Source organism: Eublepharis macularius, chromosome 13 (assembly GCF_028583425.1).
Source record: "Eublepharis macularius isolate TG4126 chromosome 13, MPM_Emac_v1.0, whole genome shotgun sequence".
Classification (NCBI taxonomy): domain Eukaryota; kingdom Metazoa; phylum Chordata; class Lepidosauria; order Squamata; family Eublepharidae; genus Eublepharis; species Eublepharis macularius.
The window spans coordinates 58,193,746-58,216,054 of record NC_072802.1 but is presented as its reverse complement, the minus strand read 5'-3'; the positions used below and the strand labels follow the sequence as shown (position 1 = coordinate 58,216,054).

General features: G+C 40.3%; 1 protein-coding gene across 2 annotated transcripts in view; it reads right to left on the bottom strand.

Moving 5' to 3' along the window:
• Positions 1–305: 305 nt before the first annotated feature.
• The window catches only part of MAPK1 (mitogen-activated protein kinase 1), a 29,309-nt gene continuing 7,305 nt past the window's right edge, over positions 306–22,309 (bottom strand). The window contains exons 2-10 of one of the 2 annotated variants that reach the window (XR_008598091.1): positions 20,029–20,211; positions 18,693–18,882; positions 15,920–16,036; positions 13,895–14,009; positions 9,306–9,437; positions 7,099–7,208; positions 6,343–6,469; positions 4,571–4,703; positions 306–2,142 (exon numbers count right to left, since the gene is read on the bottom strand). Coding sequence is in view for 1 of the 2 variants with exons in the window: in XM_054996009.1 (XP_054851984.1) it covers positions 6,353–6,469; positions 7,099–7,208; positions 9,306–9,437; positions 13,895–14,009; positions 15,920–16,036; positions 18,693–18,882; positions 20,029–20,211 (964 nt within the window). In the remaining variant the exon portion in view is untranslated. Of the gene's footprint in view, positions 4,704–6,342; positions 6,470–7,098; positions 7,209–9,305; positions 9,438–13,894; positions 14,010–15,919; positions 16,037–18,692; positions 18,883–20,028; positions 20,212–22,309 lie in introns of both variants that reach the window. The other variant, XM_054996009.1, reaches the window with a different exon arrangement.

The window sequence follows — 22,309 nt, the reverse complement described above, 5'->3', positions numbered from 1 at the left end:
ATAACTGCCTCCTTTTCTCCCCACAAAGGTTCGCCGCTACCTCCCTCACTTGTACTGGGAAGTTCCTAATGGGCAAAAAAGAAAGATGCAGTCAAAACTTCTGCATCCTTTAGTTCTATTTAGCAGTTTTATTAACACAAGTGTTGTGAAAACCACTACATTCACTAATCAAATAATCTACTTTTGAAACTGATCCAAGGTTATATACTAATGTGCATGCTACCTAAAAATCACAAACACACAACTGGCTCAGACTAGACATTACAGCCAGTGAACTTTCATAATTCAAAAGAGGAAACCACTAATAGATTTATTATTTATCCACAACAACTTTAGGCAAATTAACTGAATTTCATAATTTACTATAAAACTCTGATACATACCTGAATATACAAAGGTTAACAGTTTTCTTTTCAAGACAGCATCTGAGCATTCTACATATGCACAGTACTATGCTATTTTGGTAATACAGGACCACAATTTAATGATTTTGCCACATTTTTTTTACAAGAATCAGATGGTATATACTAACAAGACATTTAATTAACTAAATTTTTTTTAAAAATTATATACGTTTACATCAACAGAATTAAGACAAAATATAAACCTTTTCTACTTACAATAATTCTATACATATTAACCAAATCACAAATCTGTCACACAATATAAATGGTTAGTTATAATATAACATACAGAAAATTTTTATAAAATTTTTCTTTAGTTTTAATTTCTTTTTTTTAACTTAACCATGAACTAAAAATTAGCTGTGCAGAATGTTTGGGGTACATGACTAAGGCACCAACAGTACAAAGCAAATACAAAGCAAAGTATTTCCTTAGGAGTGCTTGCTTGACGCTGAAACATCACAAGAAAAGGCAACAATAGCAAGTAAACCTGCCGCAACCTTGGAGAAGACTGATCTGGGATCACCAAGTTAGATCCACTGCCAGGTTAGATCTATTCATTTCGGTTCTAGTCACAGCACATGCTACAATACAGATTGCTGGAATGGACTATACTAATGTGCACTTTTCATTTCTTTAGTGTTGTATTTCAGTGAATTTTTTAAAGCGTTAATATATTTCAAACTTATGTTAAAGAATTTCTTGGACTTGAACTACTACACTTACAAAAATACTTTCCCTTAAACTTGGGACTGCTTCAAAACATTGTTTTATAAATATAGAAGTACTATGCAAGGGAATAAAATCATATGCTATGAATGCTATATCTGAGGTTTTCTTAAACTGTTACATTAAGCAATGGGCTGTGTAATAAAATTGTACAGAAACCAGTCTATTCATAAAAGTTATTAAATCCCTACTACGTTCTGTCAGTTAACATCTTTCAGGCAAGTTATGAATATACCATAGCATGGGAAGAACCATAGCTCAGTGGCAGAGCTTAAAGCTGGCATGCCAGAAGGTCCTAGGTTCAATTCCTGGCATATCTAGTCAAAAAGATACCTTTAGCAGAGCTGGGAATAATCTCTGCCAGAGATTTTGGAGAGGTACTACCAATCAGAATCAACGGTATGGGCTGATTGGATCAATGATCTGACTTGGTATAAGGCAGCTTCATACTTTAAAATTTTACAGTGGAAACTAGACTGTTTTCTAATACCATCCAAAGTCCTTCTGTAACTACCAAGTATAACTTCTGTTACTGCAGTTATCTCTTGAAAGCATAGAATGCATTACAAGGCTTCCCATGAATGGTGCACACATATATGGCTTTAGTAAAGTTTAGGCTTTAAAGCAGAGTTCAACCACTACCAGGATACAGTATTTCATTACTTTAATACCCCTATGAACTGCAAGTGCTGTTAATTTAAGGCTGGAATGTTTGATATCCAGCAATTAGTAGAAGCAGAATGGAGAATATATACAAACTTGACAGCATTAATTTAGCATACTGCCTGTTCTATATGCATAGTCTCCAAATTGAATATGAATTCAAGGATTCCACACACTGGACCAGTCAATATGCATATTCTCCATTCATTTCACATCCACCACAGCAGATGCAATCCTTATACCGAAGATCTCTGCATATTTGAATACCACATTACCAACATTACCTCAGAGTAGTCATCATCTTTGCAGGAATTTTCAGAAATGGTATGCAGGATCAGAGTAGGGTCTAAAATGTTGTGTTAAAAAAAACACCATTATAAGTGTGCCTTTTAAAGAAGACTTCCCATTCTGCCAAAAAATCCTGCTCAAGACCAAGGCAGCACTCCAAGCACAACAGCATCCAGTGATGGCAATTAGTGGTGTCAAGCCTATCTTCTGCAGACAGACAGAAAGAATGCCCCAAAGCACCAGGTATTAGAACATCACACCCATGGCTTCTTATTTAGGGACTTAAAGTCAATAAGGTAGTTTATAATACAAAAGTTAAAAACTCAAAACCAATGGCAAGGAGTCAAGACAAAACAAGCTGCCAAAACTATTCCATAACAAGTTTATCCACTAGAGTTTTCATTAACAGTCATTTTTCAAAACTCACCAAATTAAGTCTGTCATGACTGCGCAGGTAGACACTTGGGGCTTTCAACTCAACAACAATGGACAGTGTTTTGGTAAAGTATGATGTGCAGAAAGATCAAGAAAAAGTTTCTACACCCAGTATGAACAGTCAAGTGCAGGATCACAGAGAAGTGGACATCTGTCAAGAATTGTCCCTACATTGCTCTGAACATGTGTTTTACACACAGTAGGAGTATGGACCACAGGAATACAAAATGCCCTTTGAAGACAAACACATTAATATTAGCTTCAGCTGGCTAATATTTCAAATATTTCAAAACTTAGAAATCTGAGTCCTGTAAGCACTCTTCTACATCATGGCGCCAACCTAGCTGACGTTTCACCTGACTAAATCTCACTGAAACCAACAGAACAAGTCCACCATGATTAACTTGAGAGTCCTATTGCTTTCTACGGAACTTTACTAACTTGAGCCAGATTGGTAGCTGGAACACACAATCTTCTATATACACTTCCTTGCAAGTTATGTCCTATTGATTTGATAGGACTTAATACTGAGTAAACAGCCAAGAATCTAGGTTTCTAAAATATATTAAAAATAGAATGAGTGCCACACACCAGCAAGCATTCTTAAATACTACAGTAGCCAAACAAGCCACATTTCTATCTACACACTTTATCAAAAACCAAATCAAGCTATTTGAAAGCTTAACATAAAGATACACGATTATTTATTTATTACAAATGTGTTTTTGTTCATATTAGTAAGCAGTCTTTGTACAATTCATTCTTCAACACTGCCAAAATAAAACAGAGCAGAGAAATGAATAGCTAGAACAGAACTGTTTTTTCCTATTTCATTTAACACAACTTGGAGGTAACTTTTTTCGATTGTAGGCATGTGGCACTTAGACAGTCATCTTTGCACAGAAAGCTTTTAACAGTCATGCGAGGGCACAGTAATTATCTTAAACAAGGCAAATTTCTCACCACAGAGCAGTGGGGAAAGGAGGCACTGCACTGGAACATCATAACATCTAGTCAACTCCACAGTATACAATTTCAGAAACAAATACTTGAAGAGCTGTTATTTTAAAAGGTATAGATGAAATACGATTTAGCGATAGCTTTGTTTTGTGGCCCTAAAACAGCATTATACAGAATGCTGGATACCTGACAGAGTAGCAGTGCATGTTACATGCTATCAATTCCACAGAGTTTGTAACATGGGCAGGTTATGGGAAATAAACCTGAGATGTTGACATGCTGTGAGAGCAAAAGGAAATTCTAACTTTCTCATTTAAAGATGCAGTGTTCCTTTATCAGAGCCCTTTACATAAAATGCAAACGTGATTATTTAAAAAGGACTCCTGAAGTATTTCACTGGTACCCAAATAGTAGACTAATTTTACAATAATCACATGAGAATTCAACTACCAATACACATCACATGGGTGCCTTTCGCAAAGGAAAACAGCAAGAATGCAACTTTGTCCTAAAAATCATTCTCTCACCACTCATCTAGAAAATATGACAAACAGTAGGAATTCTGGAAGTACCATTCCTTTAACATTGCACAAGTACCTAGCATCTCTGAAAGGGGGAAAGAAAATGTGTTTTTTTCCCCACTGTTTGGTTAACAAAGCAAGTTTTGTCGATGTCTAAGGAAAATGCCCTGTATTAATGTATAGGTCCAATACAAGAAAGCAGAACAGGTGCTGTCTCTCTGCTTGTTTGTATTATTAAAATAAACCACTGCTGCTTAAACAAGTGCAAAAGAGTGGGGATGCCACTGACTTAAAGTGCCTTAAATCATAGCTTTTCCTAAAAAATATAACTAACAAAATCTAGGAAAGAAAATGGCTCAATGTGCAAACATTTTTACCAATCTTGGTTGAAGCCAAAACAAAACACTGCATCTTTCAAATCAGAAAGGAAGCAGTTAAAACATGTCATCAGCAGTAGGTGTATGTGAAAGGACAGTACTGCAAAAGGCCAATAAAGGACATTATGCGTAGGGGTATCAATTTCTCAGGCATAATTAAAGAATCCGCTGAAAGTATAGAAGCCAGGACTACCAGAAACTGCCCTCCTGAATGGCTTGAAGTAGTTAGTACATAAGCTGAGAGAGGCCACAAGGCATGACCGGAGACAAAGAACCAGGAAGAGAACATCTATGTGGAGTATGCCCAGCCCTTTAATGCCTTTATCCTGCAAGAAAAGGAGGGGGGAGAGAATAAACATGTTTTAATCAAGGAACAACACACATTCATTGAGACAGCATCATATGCATGCTTATTTAGATGTAGATGCAACTGTTCAGGATTTCAGCTTAAATTACATACCTGAGATCAAAAGTGAGGCATATCAATCCTATTATAAGCACTTAAAAGTGCTTCAATATTAGCAGCAGTACCACCCATGAATGTCTTAGAAAATATCTTTAAATTTTGCCTTCTCCCCTATACTAATTTCTACAATAACAGTGCTAGATTTAGTATCCATGAACATATCAAATTATATTAGATAATTATCTGAATTATGCTGTACCCTGAAATCTACTCAGAAAGCACATGACATTTACAAAAAATAAACGATTGCTTGTATTCTTAAGACTGAAAATCCAAGCTAGAGACAAATCTGACTGAAGATCAAACAGGATTAACCACTGTCTTCTCTATTACCCTGAATATATTCCTTTCCTTGTTCAACACTGGTCAGCCAGCAATCAAATGCAGAATAAATTCCAGTTAAATTTTAAAATTTCTAAAATTACACCCATCTCTAAAAATCACATTTAGACACAAAGATTACATTTCATCTGCTTTCTTATGAAATACATTCACTCTAAATTTCCTTAGCAGCTAAAGCAAAAAGTGTCACCCTGTTGGAATTCAGCATCTGGTAAATACAAACTTTCATTATTTAATGAAATATTTCTTTATTTTTTAAAAGTTGCTAGCTGTTATGATTATTAGAAAAAGCCTGAAACAGAGTCCAAAGGTGTGGGAAGCAGCTTTCAGGGCTAGAGTGTCAGAGTCCTGAATAATTCCTGGCTCCTCCTGGTGACTGCCAAAGACAGAATAAATCATACAAAACAAGCAACATAGTTATTTTATTTTATCAGCTCAAAAAATCAGCTTTGCTGTAGTATCTTGGGGTTATTTCACTGCTTTGACAGTACTGCCCTAAAACAATTGTGTATGCCTCAAGATTTTTTCATTATGGCAAAATATTAAATGCTTATTTAATGGAGGGGCACGTACACCACTGGGACTTTGTGTAGTGGCCTATACTTAAAACAGAAAATGTTGCCACTATAGCTGTGATTGAAACTAAAATATTTCTGATTAAATATTAAGCACAATTAAGCCATTTCTAATCTTCTGTATTCTGCTTAGTAGTACTTTTAAGTCAGACAAGAAAAAACACTGCTTTCTAGGCTGCAAAACTTCTAGCTACTTCATATAAGATACCTTCTGCATCAGGGCAGAATCCTTACTGGGTAAACAGAAAATATTTCAGGGGCTATCCAAGTTATCAAATGCTTGGATTATCCCATATGTCACTAAAGAGATTAAAGTGTTTGTTTACCAAACAATTTGCACAAGTTATCGTTAATGCACTTCCTAAATACCCTTTAAATAGTCATGGTGTGTTACTGATTTTGTTCAAACGAATGCCGAGGTTGTTCCAACAAAAAACATGCTTGAATTTTAGAGACATTTGCTGATTTTAAAGCCAAAATAATTTAAGATGGTCTAGTATTTCAACTCTTATCAAAATAATGGTTGGAGAAATGCCATCATATGTTGTACATTTTTTAGGCAGATGGTGTGATTTTATGTACCGATTGCAATTTAAGATCTGTATCCAGGCTGAAATCTGGCAGTTTCCTCAAAAATTAGTTCTTTCAGTTTTTCCTTCGGCAAATCATCCAATTCCATGTCAAACTTGAAGGGAGCTTCAGCTACAGGCTTTTAAAAAAAATAAAAATAAAATAAAAATTAGTATTAAAACATGAAATTGCTGCCATTTACACAGATTGATTCAGGTTGGCAGACTGCTTTAGCCAACGTAGCTAAATTGTCATACTGATTCCATAACATGAAAATTCTGCATTTCAAATTATTTTACTCGATGTTTTAAGAGTAAGCCATAAAAAGCATACTCTGAATAGTGGAGAACCAGATGTGAATGCTATTATTACTTTAAAATTTTTTAGAAGCCATTCCTCTCATACAATATCTTATTCCAGACCTAGTGTGGTATACTGATTCAAGTATTGCGCTAAGATCTGGAAGACCAGGTTCGAATCCCCACTATGCCACAGAAGCTTGCTGGGTGACCACAGGCCAGTCATCCTCAGCCTAAACTACCTCACAGGGTTGTCATGTAGATAATGGAGGACAGGAGAATTATGTAAGCCCTTTTGGATACCCATTTGTGAGAAAGGTAGGGTATAAATGAAACAAAATAAATATTCTGATATCGTTTGAATTATTGAAGTAGCAATATCTATACTTAAGGCTTCCCATAAGCTTTAATCCATCCAAAGAAGTCTGAATAAAATGCAGCAGTCTCTCATGAGAAAAGGTCTCCTTACCTCATCACTTGGATCATAATACTGCTCTAGATACGGATGGGCCAAAGCTTCTTCTACTTCAATTCTCTTATGAGGATTGAAGGTCAACATTTTATCCAACAAATCAAGAGCTAGAGAGAAGATAATTTCAAAATCAGTGTTGTGTGGCTGTCAACAGTGCTATTCCCTTCACATCATATTATACAGAGCACTTCTGCAATAAGTTATCCCAGCACATGACAGAATGTATCTAACTGAGTTTTGACATACTATTTGTATGTGAATGCCAGGAAACAGAATGCTGCCCTGGTAGGAACATAGTATGTCCAAATCCAGCTCAACCTTCTCCTAAGATATCCAGACATCACTTCTAAAGTTTTGTAGGAGGCTGGACTTGATTTGGCACATTCAGCTTGCCACTGTTTCAACCTGTGTGTTTATCTGCTAGTATATGTGGGTAGAAGGAAGATATTTCTCCTTCTTCCACATCCCTTGTACTGACTATATAAACAAATGTACATACAGTGGCAAGAGGCGGCTAAAACTCCCCCCATCACACTGTGAAATGGATCAAGCAGAGGCTGCATGTATGCATAGCACATGAAGAGGCATGAGTGTGCATGAAAAAGGGGGTTGTATTATGGTTAAGTGGAAAAGGCAGATTCAGAATGTACCACTGCTCTCAATTAGACATCAGCACAAATTGAAATACGAATCAAATTTCATGACAAATCGGATCGATTTGGGGCCAATTCATTCGATTCGTGAATGCTTCATGATGCCAGACAGGCTGGCACTGATCCATTGATTCCCTAGGCAACATAGGCCCAGAATGTCTGCACTTTTTGTTGCCATGGAAACCCCAATCTTAGCCCATATAACCTTGATAGGCAGCTCTCCCTGCCAACCTGAGATCTCCCATTCTGTTCTATGAGAGCAACAAGCAGGGGGAAGATGGGTCTTCTGTTTCTTACATAAGGCACAAGTCTGTGCCTCCTACTTTCAGTTCCAGTAGACAGAGGGAGAAGGAGGAGCTGTTGCTGGGATTTGGAGTGAAAGAGAGTGGATTTGGGAGCTTTTGGCTGGATTTGCTGCTGCTTCAAAAGAGACTGAAAAGATTCTCTCTTATTTTCTGTTCTTGTCCTTGCTGGGAAGGTTGTTGGGTAAGGGTGCCTTTGAAATCTCCTTGTAAGTTTGGCATCTCTGGGTATGAACGGGGCCATTATAGGACCCCAGGATCTGACGAATCACGAACCTAACAAATCATTTTGTGAAACGGGACAATTTCATGAAGGTTTGTGGTTCGTGGAACGCGATGAACCACGAAACGTAGGATTCTTCCCCCCCCCCCCCGTTTCTTGTCCATCTCTACTCCCAACTTCTACTGGACACAGGTGAGTCTCCACATCTCAATTTTCATGTAATAAGAGAATGGACAGAAAGAATGTTGCCTGTTTTTAGCCTATGCCAATAAAGAAGCCAGAGGTACCCGACTCCAGGTCTGAAAGATTTTCCAGACCACATTTGTTAAACGAATTTAAAATTTTAAAGGGATTTTCCAAACTCTGGTTGATGGTCAACATATTTGTTTTAATAATTCAGCCCTATTTTGTGAGTTAATGCTGAATTAGTCACAGTATGCTAACTGAAAGATAATAATTAGCTAGAAACATAACGTATTAATAATGTGAGAAAATAAGTCAATACAAGTTGGATTGAGAACATGCCAGTTATTACTAAATGTGAAATGGACTTAAAGTACACATAATAGGATGGCCAGATTCTATGGTCCTACCGAATTCTGGACATGCTTTAAAACAATTATCACAATATATACTTCAACCAAAAGTAAAAACTGGCATCTGCAAACAGCCAAAATCCAGAACAAGAAACCCAATCCATCTAATATCTTTTTATTAGGGCCAACCAAATATTTTGTGTCATTTTGATTGGTCCAAATAAAAAGGTATTACATAAATTTGGTGTCTTTGTGATTAACCATTGAGTAAATGCTGTATACCAAGTAAATCTATTGAACTAATCCTAAAGAAATATGAACAGGCAGCAATAATTTGGATATGACAAATCTTTGAACCAGTTACCAAAAACAGTCAATGAACTCAAGGTTAGGCCATACTTGTTTACAATCTATAAAACTGTGATGGGTGTATTTAATGGGAGATGAGTGTGGATGCTCAAGACATATTAACATAACATTTGAATCTTACCTTTGGGGTCAGCGTTTGGAAACAGCCTGTTCCACGGCACCTTATTTTTGTATGGTAAAGAAAGCAAATAATTTCTGGCTTTCAAGTTGATTATACAATTCAGATCTTCTTGAGAAGGAGATCCAAGTATCCCTAAAAATGCAAGGGGGGAAATTACTATGAAAACAAAGCAGATTTGTTAAAAGTTATAGTTTAATATCATTAAATAGTTTAGATGGAACTTGTAAACCATTTTAGCAAAATATAATTTCATCTACACACATTTTGCACTTGACATTAACAGCTTTCAATTCATCTTCTGTTGCCCCCACTGAAGAAATTGTCTTTCCCAGCTGCAAACCAAGAGCTGAAAATTTATCTGAATCACTTTTTGCTTGAAAGCACAATCAGCAGAACTATCTCTGAAAAGGATTTCACTATTTCTGCTATAGCATTGTGTTGTACGTTCTTTTATTGTGTAACAGCCAAGACAAGAACAGTTAACCGCCCAGTCATGAACACAACCCAGACACTTTAGTTCAGTCTTAAAAATGACAATTGCTTTTCAGTGCTGCTGTCCATGAGTTGCTAACGCAGCTATAAACTGGAATTGGGAGAAAGGAACACCAGAGCATTTTGCAGAAAAATTGCTCTCCTTCTAGTCAATAGCACAGTATATGCAGCTAAAGAATAAGGGCTGCTATTGTGAACTGCACAATAAACAATACACAGGAGAGCTTCAGTGCTCTTATTTAACTGGTAACTTAGCATGATGTAAACTAGATTTTCACAGAGCTGATAAACAGAAAAAGGTGTATGATTTTGTAGGAGAGAGACTTGTTTCATTTGCAGATTTTCATGAAGAGGTGCAAAGACAGACAATTCCCCTCTCTTACAAGCCTGTTTATTTTTCTTGAGTTTGGTCTGCTCTCCATAGATATCAGGACACCAAATTGGGACTTGCACATGTTTGTATTGTTTTGCAAATTAAAGCTTTGCCTTCTAGAAGAAATAACATCCTTCAGAAAGAAACAAAGGTCTGTTACTTAGCAAAATAAATTTATTCTAGCTGGGTCTTCATTTTCTTCACAGAGCAAAATACAGATCAGTTGGCTGCTGCCGAACTAGACGGGGGGAGAGAAAGAAAGTAAACGCTATAGCAGCTAGTGAGGAGACATCCAAGACCCTACAATCAAGCCTGTCCCAGCCTCATACCAGCTAAAATCTGCAGCCTTTTTCTTCCTTATTTTAACAAATGAATTAGGCTCTTGTCCACCCCGCTATTTTACAAAGGGCAAGAAAGTATGAGGTGGATCCAGACTAACTGTGCAATCCTAAGGGGAGGTGTGGAAAGTGCACAGGGAGAGAACTAAGGCTTGCACAGGCATAAATGGCACTTATGTGGGCATAACCCCCATTTCACCGGCGGGCTGCCCAAGGCGCACTACCACAAATGGGTCACCGCCAGTGGGCACGCTTGGCAGCCGGGCGGAGGTGTAAGTTCGGCACAAGGTCCCGCACCAGCAGTGGAGAGGATGGGGTGGGGGGCAGGCCGTGAATTAGTTGGCTTCCAAAGTGCTCCAGGCCCGGGAATGGCTCCTGCAGCGGCAGTAAGTTACACCATGAAAAAAGGAGGCATAGCCCATAGGTGCCCATTGAATGGGAAAACTCGGGCTATCCTCCCGGCGCCTGGCCCTGCCTACGCGGCCTGAACAGGGCATAGGATGGCAACTACCACGGGGACCAATCTGTGTGCACTTCTGAGGGGGGCAAGCCCCCCTCCCTGCACCCAATCAGCTCCCCATGCACCATACATAACCTCCGGCTGAGCCACTCATGAACTCAGGTAAGTGGGCAGTGGCTGGAGGCTCTGCCCAGCAGCCTCCTGCCGCAGGGACTTTGTGCGCAAGGCAGGAGAGTGGGTACACATGGTGGTGGGTCCCGAGTGCACTGGGGGGACTTAGCGGAAAATTGGGAGCATTTTGCACTCGCTCAAGGGAAGAAGAGAAAAGTTCATAATGTCTGACTATCGACAACCACCCAAGTCCCCTTGCAAGTTATCTGACTCTGGAGTCCCAGGTCTGGAAGGGGCAAGGGAGCACTGACAGGTAAGGAGGAGGTGGGGCGGCAGCTACCTTGGCTCGCTGATTTGTGCCAGCTGCTCTCCTCACCTGACCCCTCCCAAATGCCAGCCTCTGCAAGCGAGGCTCATCTGCCATGGAGATAGTTGCCCAGAAAACTGCTCTTGACGCAGCTACTGGGGGGGGGAGGGGGAGGCGGGCTGGCTACTCATTTGGGGGCTCAGAGGAGGAAGTGCAGCCGCAAGTCGGGTTGACAGGGTGTTCAGCCCTTGACTTTCTCCATCACAAGAGAAGACCATTCCGATGCACAGCACTTTCTCACTAGATGGCCATGCATCATCTGGTTGTGGGCTGGACCTCTGATACTGGAGCTGCTGCAGCCAGTCTCACCCATGTGGCAGACTGGGCTAGCCCTCAGACAGGGCTGGGTGTCTTGTCACACGTGTCTCTTTCCCTTGCAGGCAGGTCGCAACTCGTCAGGGAGACCAAGGAGCATGGCTGTTCCAGCCCCTGGTGATCCTCCTTGAGTGCCATTCAGGGAGCAGTTTCCCACAGCAGCTCGCATCTCACCCTCACCCCTGCGAGGGCAGGATGAGGGATGGAATTTGCAGCTCTGAATGCTGTGCAAACTGCCTTTGCTCCCTTTCCAGCCAAGGGACATTAGCAAGAAACATGTCCAGAGAATCTCTTCACCTTTTCCAGTTTAATAAAATGTGTTGAAAAACAACAAACTGCCTGTCTGTTTGCTTACTTCTTGATGATAACAGTACCCCCCCCCCCCGCCCGTCGGGATGTCTTTTCACACATCCCCACAAATGTTTCCTGGCTCAGGGCTAGGATGGATGGGGTGGGCTCTGCTGCCAGAAGGAGCAGGTGTCAAGTGGTGCCTTGGGACCTCGTCCTACTTGCTGCCCCCTTCTCCCCTTCAAAGTAACTTCAGGGAGTGGGGTGGGAATTGAAGTATGGCCCATGAATGTCTGGTGGGGCGTGGGGGGGGGCACCACGGAGGACTTTCATTCTTTGACAGACACAGCTGCTGGCATTTGATAAGCCAGGCAGATGACCACTGCATGTGGAGGAAGGGAGAGGTTGCTGCCGGGAGGTGGGGGATGTGGAGCAACATCTAGGGATCTCCGGGGCTCCTCCTCTGGGAGCAAGGACCACCCTCCTTCTCGCTGTTTGTAGAAGCAGGGATGAACTTGGGAAATCTGGCGTGGGGAGGGGTTGGACGACAGCCCCCGGAGCAGTTTCTCTGCTCCCGCAGGCCATCAATCCACTCTGCGGGGGTGTCACCCCAGGATCAAAGCATCTCTCGTGGTCCAACCCGCATTCTCGCATCTTTGTGATGCAGTGATGTGTTCAAATGGCACCGCTGCAAGTCTGTGAGCGTTTTTCACTCCCAGCACGTCCAATGGGCCTTCTGGCTTCTCGTGTGGTTTCCGATGGGCATTCGTGTCAGTCATTGAAGAACCCACCCCCTCACCTGCCTCTCCAGAACCTGGGGGCTCATCCCAAATGCTGCAGGCTGCGAATGTAACCCTCACTGGGTCCTGCCACCTTTCTGATCCCACTTTTCAGGGAGGGGGAACCTGTTTCTCGCTGTGGCAGTGGCAGTGGCAGCAGGGGGATTTACAAGCGCGTGGAGCTGCAGCTACCAGCTTGGCCCTCATCAGAAATGGGGGTTGGATAGGCGAGATGGTGGGTGCCCGATCCACACCTTCAGTGTTACCTCTGTCCCCCCCACCTCAGCAGGGATGCCTGCTCCCTGACAGGGGGTGTTGGTGGGCAACGGGGATCACGGCCTCCCCATTGGCTGCACCCCTTGCCCACCTGTCAGGGGAGCAGTGCAGCCATTGGCTGGTGTGAGTGGGGTTGTCAGGGGAATGGAGGGCGGGTGCTCTTGGCAGCGGCTGCGTCTCACCTCACCAAGCTCTGCCGCCTGGGTGGCTCTCCTGAAAAATTTCAAAGGGAATGGCGGAGCAGCACTGCTTTTAGGTCACCGTGTGGGCAGGGGTGGGGACTCAGACCTTAGGAATGCGCTGCCTGTTTTCCAGTGGTTGAATGGAACTTTCCTGCCTTCCTCCACCTGCTGCAGCTCAAAGATCTCTCTACAGAATGCTGCTCCTGAGGAACGTGTGTGTGTGAGTGAGTGAGTGAGTGAGTGAGTGAGTGAGTGAGTGAGTGAGTGGGTGGGTGGGTGGGTGCGTGCGTGCGTGCGTGCGCATGCACATTTAATTGAGAGCAAATTCCTTATAACTCAATGGGTCATGTCTCCATAAACATGCAAAAGGAACAGGATTTAAAGATACCATGATGAGTACCCACAGTCTGGCAAAACTCTACCCTAAGAGTATGAATTTTGAATATATTACTTTTGAAACTTTTTTTGTAAAATCAGTAGTATTACATATAAAGTAGAAGTCTCACATAAATTTTAAATAAAAATACAGAGATGGCCACAGTTGGCACCAATCAAACCAGCAAGTTGTAAATCAAGGCAATTATTTACTTTATATATAAAAACGTTACCAAGGATATGGTTCAGCTGATCAAGGTAGTGTTTTCCTGGAAAGATGGGTCTGTTTGAAAGCATCTCTGCCAAAATACAGCCTACAGACCAGATATCAATAGATTTGGTGTAACCCTACAGGCAAGAAGGAAAAAAGTACTTGCTGATAACATTTCCTCTATTGTTAAACGTTCTACAGTTTAATATACCAGCTGACCAGCAACTATTCAATGTGTGTATGGGGACCCATTGCCAAGCTTCAAAATGCCTGTGATCCCACCTGTCTTCTCCAGTCTGTGTGTCATACTCATACTTCAGCTGGCTTTGCCAATCCAGTCAGGCCTTGCTTCCTACAATTGATCATTCCCTGCACCCTCACAAATATCTTCATTCAGGGATTAACAGTGCCATCCTAAGCAGAGTTTCACTCTCCTGCAATGGATTTTGAAGAATGGAACTTCATTTAAGATGGCTGTGCTGGGGGGTGGGGGGTGGAACGCAGGGCTGCTACAATTCCTTATTTTCTACCATGCTGATAGTTTCATTTCAGAGCTTAAAAGTAGATCAGGTAGGAACTATGATCTCAGCTTAGTAGTTTCATGGAAAGCCACATGCAAGCAGCCCTACCTGTTAACACAATACAAAATGACAATCTACTTCATACCATGCAGTTAAATTTCATGGGTAAAAACTTTTCTGCTAAAAAACAAGCACAAGAGTTTTACCAAACTATGTTCTAAACTAATCAAGTCACTCTATAGAAAGGTAAAAGGCAACTTTGAAAAGGCTCAACACAAGGGAGGAAAAAGAAAATACTGACAAAATAAATACAATGGAAAAGCAGGATCTGGTTGTGAAAAGCATAAAATGAAAAAAATATGAAAAAGTGACAAGTAAGAAAATTATGGGGCGGGGAGGAAAAGATGACAAGATTAAAGGACAGAAATGCACAGAAGAGGCTTAATGAATGAAAGAAAGCAAGTAAAGTGCAAGATAAAGAAAAGGTAAATTAAAGGAGCAGAAGAAAAAAATAGTAAGTTTTGAGAAACTTGTCTGTAGGCACCTGAGGACTGTATGGCTGTTTTCTCTTTTTAAAACTACCACCAAAATCCCTCTTCCCCAATGAATCTGCATATATCAAAGTCACATGGGGCAGAGGCTGTAATATGGACAGAAACTGGCTGAGACAGCTGGCTGGATCCAACTCATGGTCTATCTAGTAGAGCATCCTGTTTCTCACAGTGATCAGTCAGATGTCACAGGCAAGCCTACAGACAACAGTCCTCAATTACTGACTGCTCCACAGTGTCTGATAATCAGAGGCTACCTCTGAGCCCAGAGGCCCCATCTATCACGGCCAACAGTCAATAATAAAGCTGTCTTGTCTGTTCAACATCTGCCTGTTGGGGGACCATGACTCCATTTCAGGGTTGCTTATTCCACAAATCCATTGCCCATACTGTGAAGTAGCTCTTCCTGGCATCAGGCTGTACTGGAACACTTATACCCGTGTACCCCACAAACCAGGATTCTAGCTACAACTGAACTCTTTGTAGAATCCCAGGTCATGGAAAGACAAATTCCCAATTTATCCAACTACCCAGATTTCAATATGATGCAAACTGGAATCGAAATGAAGACTTCTGAAGTCAGAAAGTCTTCAGTTGCACTCTACCAAAAGTACAACAGAAAAATGGAAGGAGTTTGCAAGCACAACCACTAGCAAGGTTCATACCTGTTATGAACAGGGTTTTTTTTAAATATATGAACGCAGCCGAAAGGAGTGTGAGGAAGCACAGGCCAGGCTCTACAGGGGGAGGAAAAACTTGCTCCTGGCTTTCTCTGCAATCAAGGTGGTAGTTGCCAGTAACAAATTTTTAGCTGCCAGTGGCTACAAGATGCCTGAATTTTCAGCACCAGATTCAGCTGCTTGATACAACAATGCCATATTTGACACAGAAGGACATTCTACTGCAATACACGCACATGATAGAAACGGCACAAGCACATCTTTAATCTTTCCTTGTACAAAGTTCTCTTCTCACCTTAGAATTCAACATGATCTCAGGAGCTCTGTACCAACGTGTAGCTACGTATTCCGTCAAGAAACCAGTATGGTCATGATCTGGATCTGCTACACGGGCCAATCCAAAATCACAGATCTAACAACGGAATGTTATAGTAACATTAACACGGCTAATCATGATCTTCTCAGATTTACATTATTTAATATAAATGTGTAAATTAGCTTTACTTCTTTTATAATCTGTCCTGCAGAATGCTTTCCTTATTTAAGGAGCATTTATAAGTCCCACTCTGAGAATTAAGGAAATGGGAATAACATCATTGGAAAGAGCAAACAAGTCAGTAATGCATATTCAAAGTTCCTGGTATATACATGTGGGAAGCAGTTTACTAAGAACGTTTCTTGCCAGACACAACTCCATGCAAATACAGCCCCATAGTACACACTATCCAAAATGTCACACCCTCGGCTATAGCATTAACTCTGACTCATAGCTAGCCCCTTCAAAACTCTTCAAAGTCCTTCAGTCCTTTTTCCTGTTCCTCAGAAGTTATAACCTAATACAACCTACATAACATTCTTCCCAGCTCTATGTCCACCCCTCTTTGGAAGCTTAAGCTTCCCTTCTCTTTCAACTTACCCACACTGCCCCCATTCTCTTGCCACCCCCTTTAGACTCCTGCATCTGCCTCATGTTCAACCTGTTCTGGACTTCCTTTCACACTCCTGACAATCTGGATTCCCCACCCCAAAGCAAGTTTACAAAGCAAATTTGTAGAATGTGTACATCAAATGTTCTTTTAAAAAGTAACAGAAGCCATAACACACTGCTTAGAGGGCAGCCAGATACATTTTTGAGTTTTTCTGTACAGCTATAACAGCTGCACACTGAATACCTTCAGGTAAGCTTGTGGACAGTCCAGATGCCCAAATGAAGGGACAGCACTGAAAATGATGTGGAACAGGGACAGTGTTTGCATAGCTTATTAGATATGTTCATCTATACAATTTAAATCTGTTCTATGTAAAAATTATAAATGAGGTAGCCTACTATTGAGGAATTCAGTGGAACTTCGAAAAATCATTTAAACATATATAACTACAGAAAATATTTTACAGCCCTCAGAAATATTACTCTTGAAGAAAAAAGGCTGTTTACTATGCTATAGCTATATTTTGAAATATATGCAAGCTTTTTTTTAGGAAGAACTAAACATATAGTAAGAAAGGTTGCTAAGAAAGTGAAAAGGCTAAGGTAGAACAAGTTGAAGCTGAATCCAGGCAATACAAAAGTAACGCTGGTTGGGAAGGCTGACATTCTAGAGGGTCTGGATCCACGTTATCGATAAAGTGGAGTTGGCTGTTGCACAGGTCAACAGCTTCGGGGTATTCATGGACAAAGTCTTGCTGTCTGAAAATCAGGCTGGTGCAGTGGCCGAGAGCCTCTAACAGTTGCACCTGATTCACCAACTCTCCCTTCTTAAGGCACAGGCAATCTGGCCGTGCTGATTCATGTTTCTGAAACCTTACAGTTGCATTAATCTAACATGCTGTATGTTGGGCTGCCCTTGAAGACAACCTAGAAACTGCAGCTGGTCAAGAAAGCAGCAGCCCAATTACTGTCAGGGGCCAGCCAGTAGGAACTTACACTGTCCATTTTGAAACTGTTTCAGTGGCTGCCTGTTTGTTTCCAAGTTCAATTCAAGATGCTGGTTGTGACCTTTACAACCCTTCATGGCCTGGGGCCAACTTATCTGAAAGACCATCTTTCTTGTGTACCACCTGTAGGTTGCTCCCTCCACTTGGGATGCCCCACCTGGCACTGACAAGAGAATGGGTCTTTTCTACCATAGCCCCAGACTGTGGTGGAATGGGCTCCCTAAAGAAGTATTAGGAATCGCCTTATTGGGTATCTTCAGGTGGTGCTGCAAGGCCTGCTTATTTGTCACGGCTTTTTATGAACAGCAGACATCTTTGGGGGAGGTATTGGGGGGCGGGGTTTAACCTATAATGTTTTAATAGCCAGCTTGTAAGCCAAGGTTTAAGCCACTAGACTCTGCTACTGAGAGCAAAATTCAGTACAATGAAGATATATCGCTAGCTGCTCTATGCCAGCTTTTTATTTAAAATATTTTTCATTTCCTCTTCACGCAGTGTTCAAGGTAGCTTACCATCAAATACATAATGATCTAGAAATAAATCAGAACAAAATATAAAAACAAGAAATCTAACAAATTATAGTGTAATCAAATACTCTTTATCTGGCACCTGAGTGATGCATGACCCACAGAGTGACACTACAGAAAAGACCTGAGTTGCCATCTGCTTGCTTTCATTAGAATGAGGCATCCAAATCAGCTGCCATATTCTGAAGCAGCTGAAATTTCTGAAGCTGAGTACTCTTTGAAGCCAGTTCCATGTAGAATATATTTATTGGATTCCTACTAAGGTTATATATTTGTGAACGTGTATCTATTTACCCTACGGCATTGTTTATGGAAATATTGCTGATATTGACTGTACTAATCTCACACTGTGTAATCTGCCTTGAGTCTCAGTGAGCAAGGCAGACTATAAATGACACACACAAACACACACACACAAACAATAAAACAGCTTGGATCTGCTGGAGCGTTTCCATGGAAAGAAACACTATAGTGGGACCCAAGCCAAAAATCTGGCCTGGACATTAGTAGAGCATAACTGTCTGCATGTATCCTGGTCAAAAATAATTCATGGGCTCATGATTAAGAAAGAGGCACTTAACTTACAAAAAGGTTTGAGCCACTAACCTTGAGATCACAAGTAGTGTTCAGCAGCAAGTTGGAAGGTTTGAGGTCACGATGCAGCACATTGGCAGAATGGATATATTTTAATCCTCTCAGGATCTGGTAAAGGAAATAACAGATGTGATCATTGCTGAGATGCTGAGTCTTTAAGAGCTTGTAAAGGTCTGTCTCCATGAGATCTTGCACAATGTATCTGTAAATCAGGATAAGGCAAACAAGCCACAATTTTATTCGAGAAACAGAAATTACTTAGTTGATTTCAACACAGGAAAGCAGAAAACACAAGATATTGCTGTATTATTAAGAAGTAAAGAAGTGTATCATCTGTTGTCCTAGTAGCGCTATTTAAGATCAAGTAATTTCACAAAATGGGCTGGATCTCAAACAGATCCACGTACTCATTGGAGGGGACTGGTTTCCACCAATTTCCTCCTTCTGTGGCAACCTTTCAACTCTCCCTTCATGCTGTTCCGGGGGTCACCCCACCAGGAGCATCATTTCAGGAGGCACCTGGGGCTCCAGCACAAGGCTGGAATGAGAGAAAGTCATGCCCCACTGGATAAGATCCTATCACCTGCAATAAGTTTTGGTGGAATCAAGCCAATATAATTATCTGTAAGAGGTTATGCTTAAGAACTGAATATAGTATGGCCTATTACATTTGCTAATTAGCCAGGATTTTGAAGAATTAAGGCTTCTTCAAGTGTGGCAAGCAGTCATTTGTAAACTTCACACATATTATAAAGACCCAGTCTGATACGTTTAGAATGTCATATTAGGACATAAGAGGCCTACGTTCAAGTCCTAACTCAGCTACTCAGAGTCCCCTGGAGAAAGAGCAAGATAAAAAGTGTAAGATATATAGACACATATTTGAAGGACTGCCTGTCCCTGCATGCTCTCATGCAGGAGCTCCAACCTTCCCAGCAAATCCTATCATTAGTCCTTCGCACCACCCACTTTGTCTAAGGCACATTCTGCCATGGTCTGGCTTGGGATTTTTCAGTGGCTGCCCCATGCCTCCAGAACACCTCCCAGAAGAGGCCAGGGGGGTTCCTATTCTCCACCCTTTCCAGCAAGACTATAACACAGAGCTGTTCCTGAGAGCATTTGTAGTAGCATTGAGTCTCACTAAGAAAATAATGTAAATAATGTAAATAAAATGGAATAATAATTTTAATACTGGTTACAACTGGCAAACAAAAGTCCAACAGTTGAGTGAGAATCCGCACCTATGTTTGCTATAAAAAACTCACTTTGGTTTCAGATAGTATATCAAGATAAATGATAACTAAGCAACATGGAATAAAGCACAAGTACTTATATCTTTGAAGGATACACATCTTTCATTTGTTCAATTGTTGGAGCTCTGATAATGTCATTGATTCCGATAATATTTTCATGCTTAAAGCGCAATAAGATTTTGATCTCTCTCAGAGTTCTCTGGCAGTAAGTCTGGTGTTCAAAAGGGCTGATTTTCTTTATAGCCACCCGAACTTTGTTGACATTGTCATAGGCAGAACTGAAAAGGAATTGACAAAATTATTTATTTATTTATCAGCCACCATCCAGGAATTCAATTAAAAAAATCTCTACTCTTTATATTCATGAAGCAATCTGCAATTTGAATTTCATCATCCAACAAGGCATTGGTGAAGTTTCAGAACAGAGACTCCCTTGCTGCTGATGGTTTCTACACTATTTTAGTTCTTAAGTCTTTATAATTGCTCCTCTCTTCTGTAACAGCAAAACAATACAGCTTTCATCTACATGCAGTAAGTATTATTCAAAACACAGAAACTTGTATTGGTTGCAGATTCTGTTTAAGTAATTTCTAACAAGCCCAGGTATATTGCCAGACACTCTCTAGTCCCACAAGTTTACTGGACCAGCCTTTCTACTAATCTAGTGAAACTCTATCATGATTATGGGAATAAGGATGAGACAATTTACCAAGACAGACATGGTATACAAATTGACTTTTCTTACAGATCTTGCCTTTAAGGTTTTGAGAAGTGTTCAGATAACAATTACTTCTCCATTCAACTATTTTCAAAGATGCACCAAGGTGTGAAAAGCTGCAATCTAGAAGCCTGTCCAAATATTCATTAGGCCAGTTCAAAGTGATAAAAACGTGACAGCTATTATTTTAATACCCACGCTTCCACTTTTTGTACAAACTAGAACTTCAAACCATTTTCTGGGCCTATTAAAGTGACTAATGCAGGTCTAAACTAGAAACATACAATCTCATGTTTTTAAGGAGAACTGTAGTCAAATTAACCTTGCAGGAATTAAAGGAATCTAAATTTGGGATTGCCGATGCTCTCAACATCAACTACTTCTTCTGTAGTGGTATCAGAGAGAAATAAGGTTTGCTGAAAGAGAAGGATTATCTGATAAAACATCTGAGGACTTGAGACTAGAGATGATTAAAAACACCAGTAAGATATTTTTGGAAATCAGGAGGATTATTGGGTGGGGGGAGGGGCTGGGTGTCACTAGATCAAATTGAGAAACCAGAAAAAAAGCAAAGACCGCCTTATTTCAGGATGTGCCTAACTTGGAAGAACAGAAACAATTCTCCACATTCGTTGAGCAAAGGATTGCTGTTTGCCCAAGATGAGTAATAATCAGGTCAGAATCAAATCTGTATCAGGATTACACTCATGCAATCAACAAGCAAGCAAGAACAATTTTTTTAAAAAACTACTAGAGAAGACTACTTGGCAGACATTATATTTACTAACACGTACTCCAATAAGATTTTATCCAACACCCTCAGAGACCCTTACAAAGTAAATGCTTTTCAACTTCTTACAGCTGAACTATAATATTTATATATTAACTGTAAGTGGGAATTCCAATTTCTTCTGGCTTTATTTTTCTAAGATGCTACTAATTATATTTTTTCATGAAAAGGTATGCATGTTTATTGACAAAAAAAAGATAATTCTGGTGATTTTAATGATGTATTTGTTAATTCTGGTAGAACTATAATGAATTAGAGAGTTTATACTGCACTGAAGTTTATCCTTACCCTTACACCACGATGTCCCCAAAGTTTCAATATAATCACTCTAGCATATTAGTAGCAGATGTTGTAGAGGTGCAGGGCACATACATTTTTAAGAGAACTCACTGGCAAAACCTCAGCTAAATAAGGAAACAGTAATTCATGCAAAAGCACCCAGACACATAAATTATATATAAAACACATATTAATTACAAATTCTATACAACATTTAATGGATGCTCTTATGCATTCAACACATACATACATGAAAAATAATCAATGGAAAAACACTCCCAGAATTTTCCCACTGATGTGTTATTATCACCTATTATGATAAAGGAAGAAACACAGTATATTGGTTATCTTAGAAAAAATCAGATTTTTAAAACTAAGCAAGCTAAAGAATCATGATTATTGTTGGAAGATTTATCTAGATCCTGGTTCCAAACATTATTATTAACTTGGCATTTTTAATTAAACTCACTTGGACACACTGCATAGATTCTTGCACAAATAATCACTGCTGATTTTCCCATCTACTATAAACTGAATTATTTATCCACTCTATCTGATCCAGAGTAGTAATCAAAATACATCAGCTGTG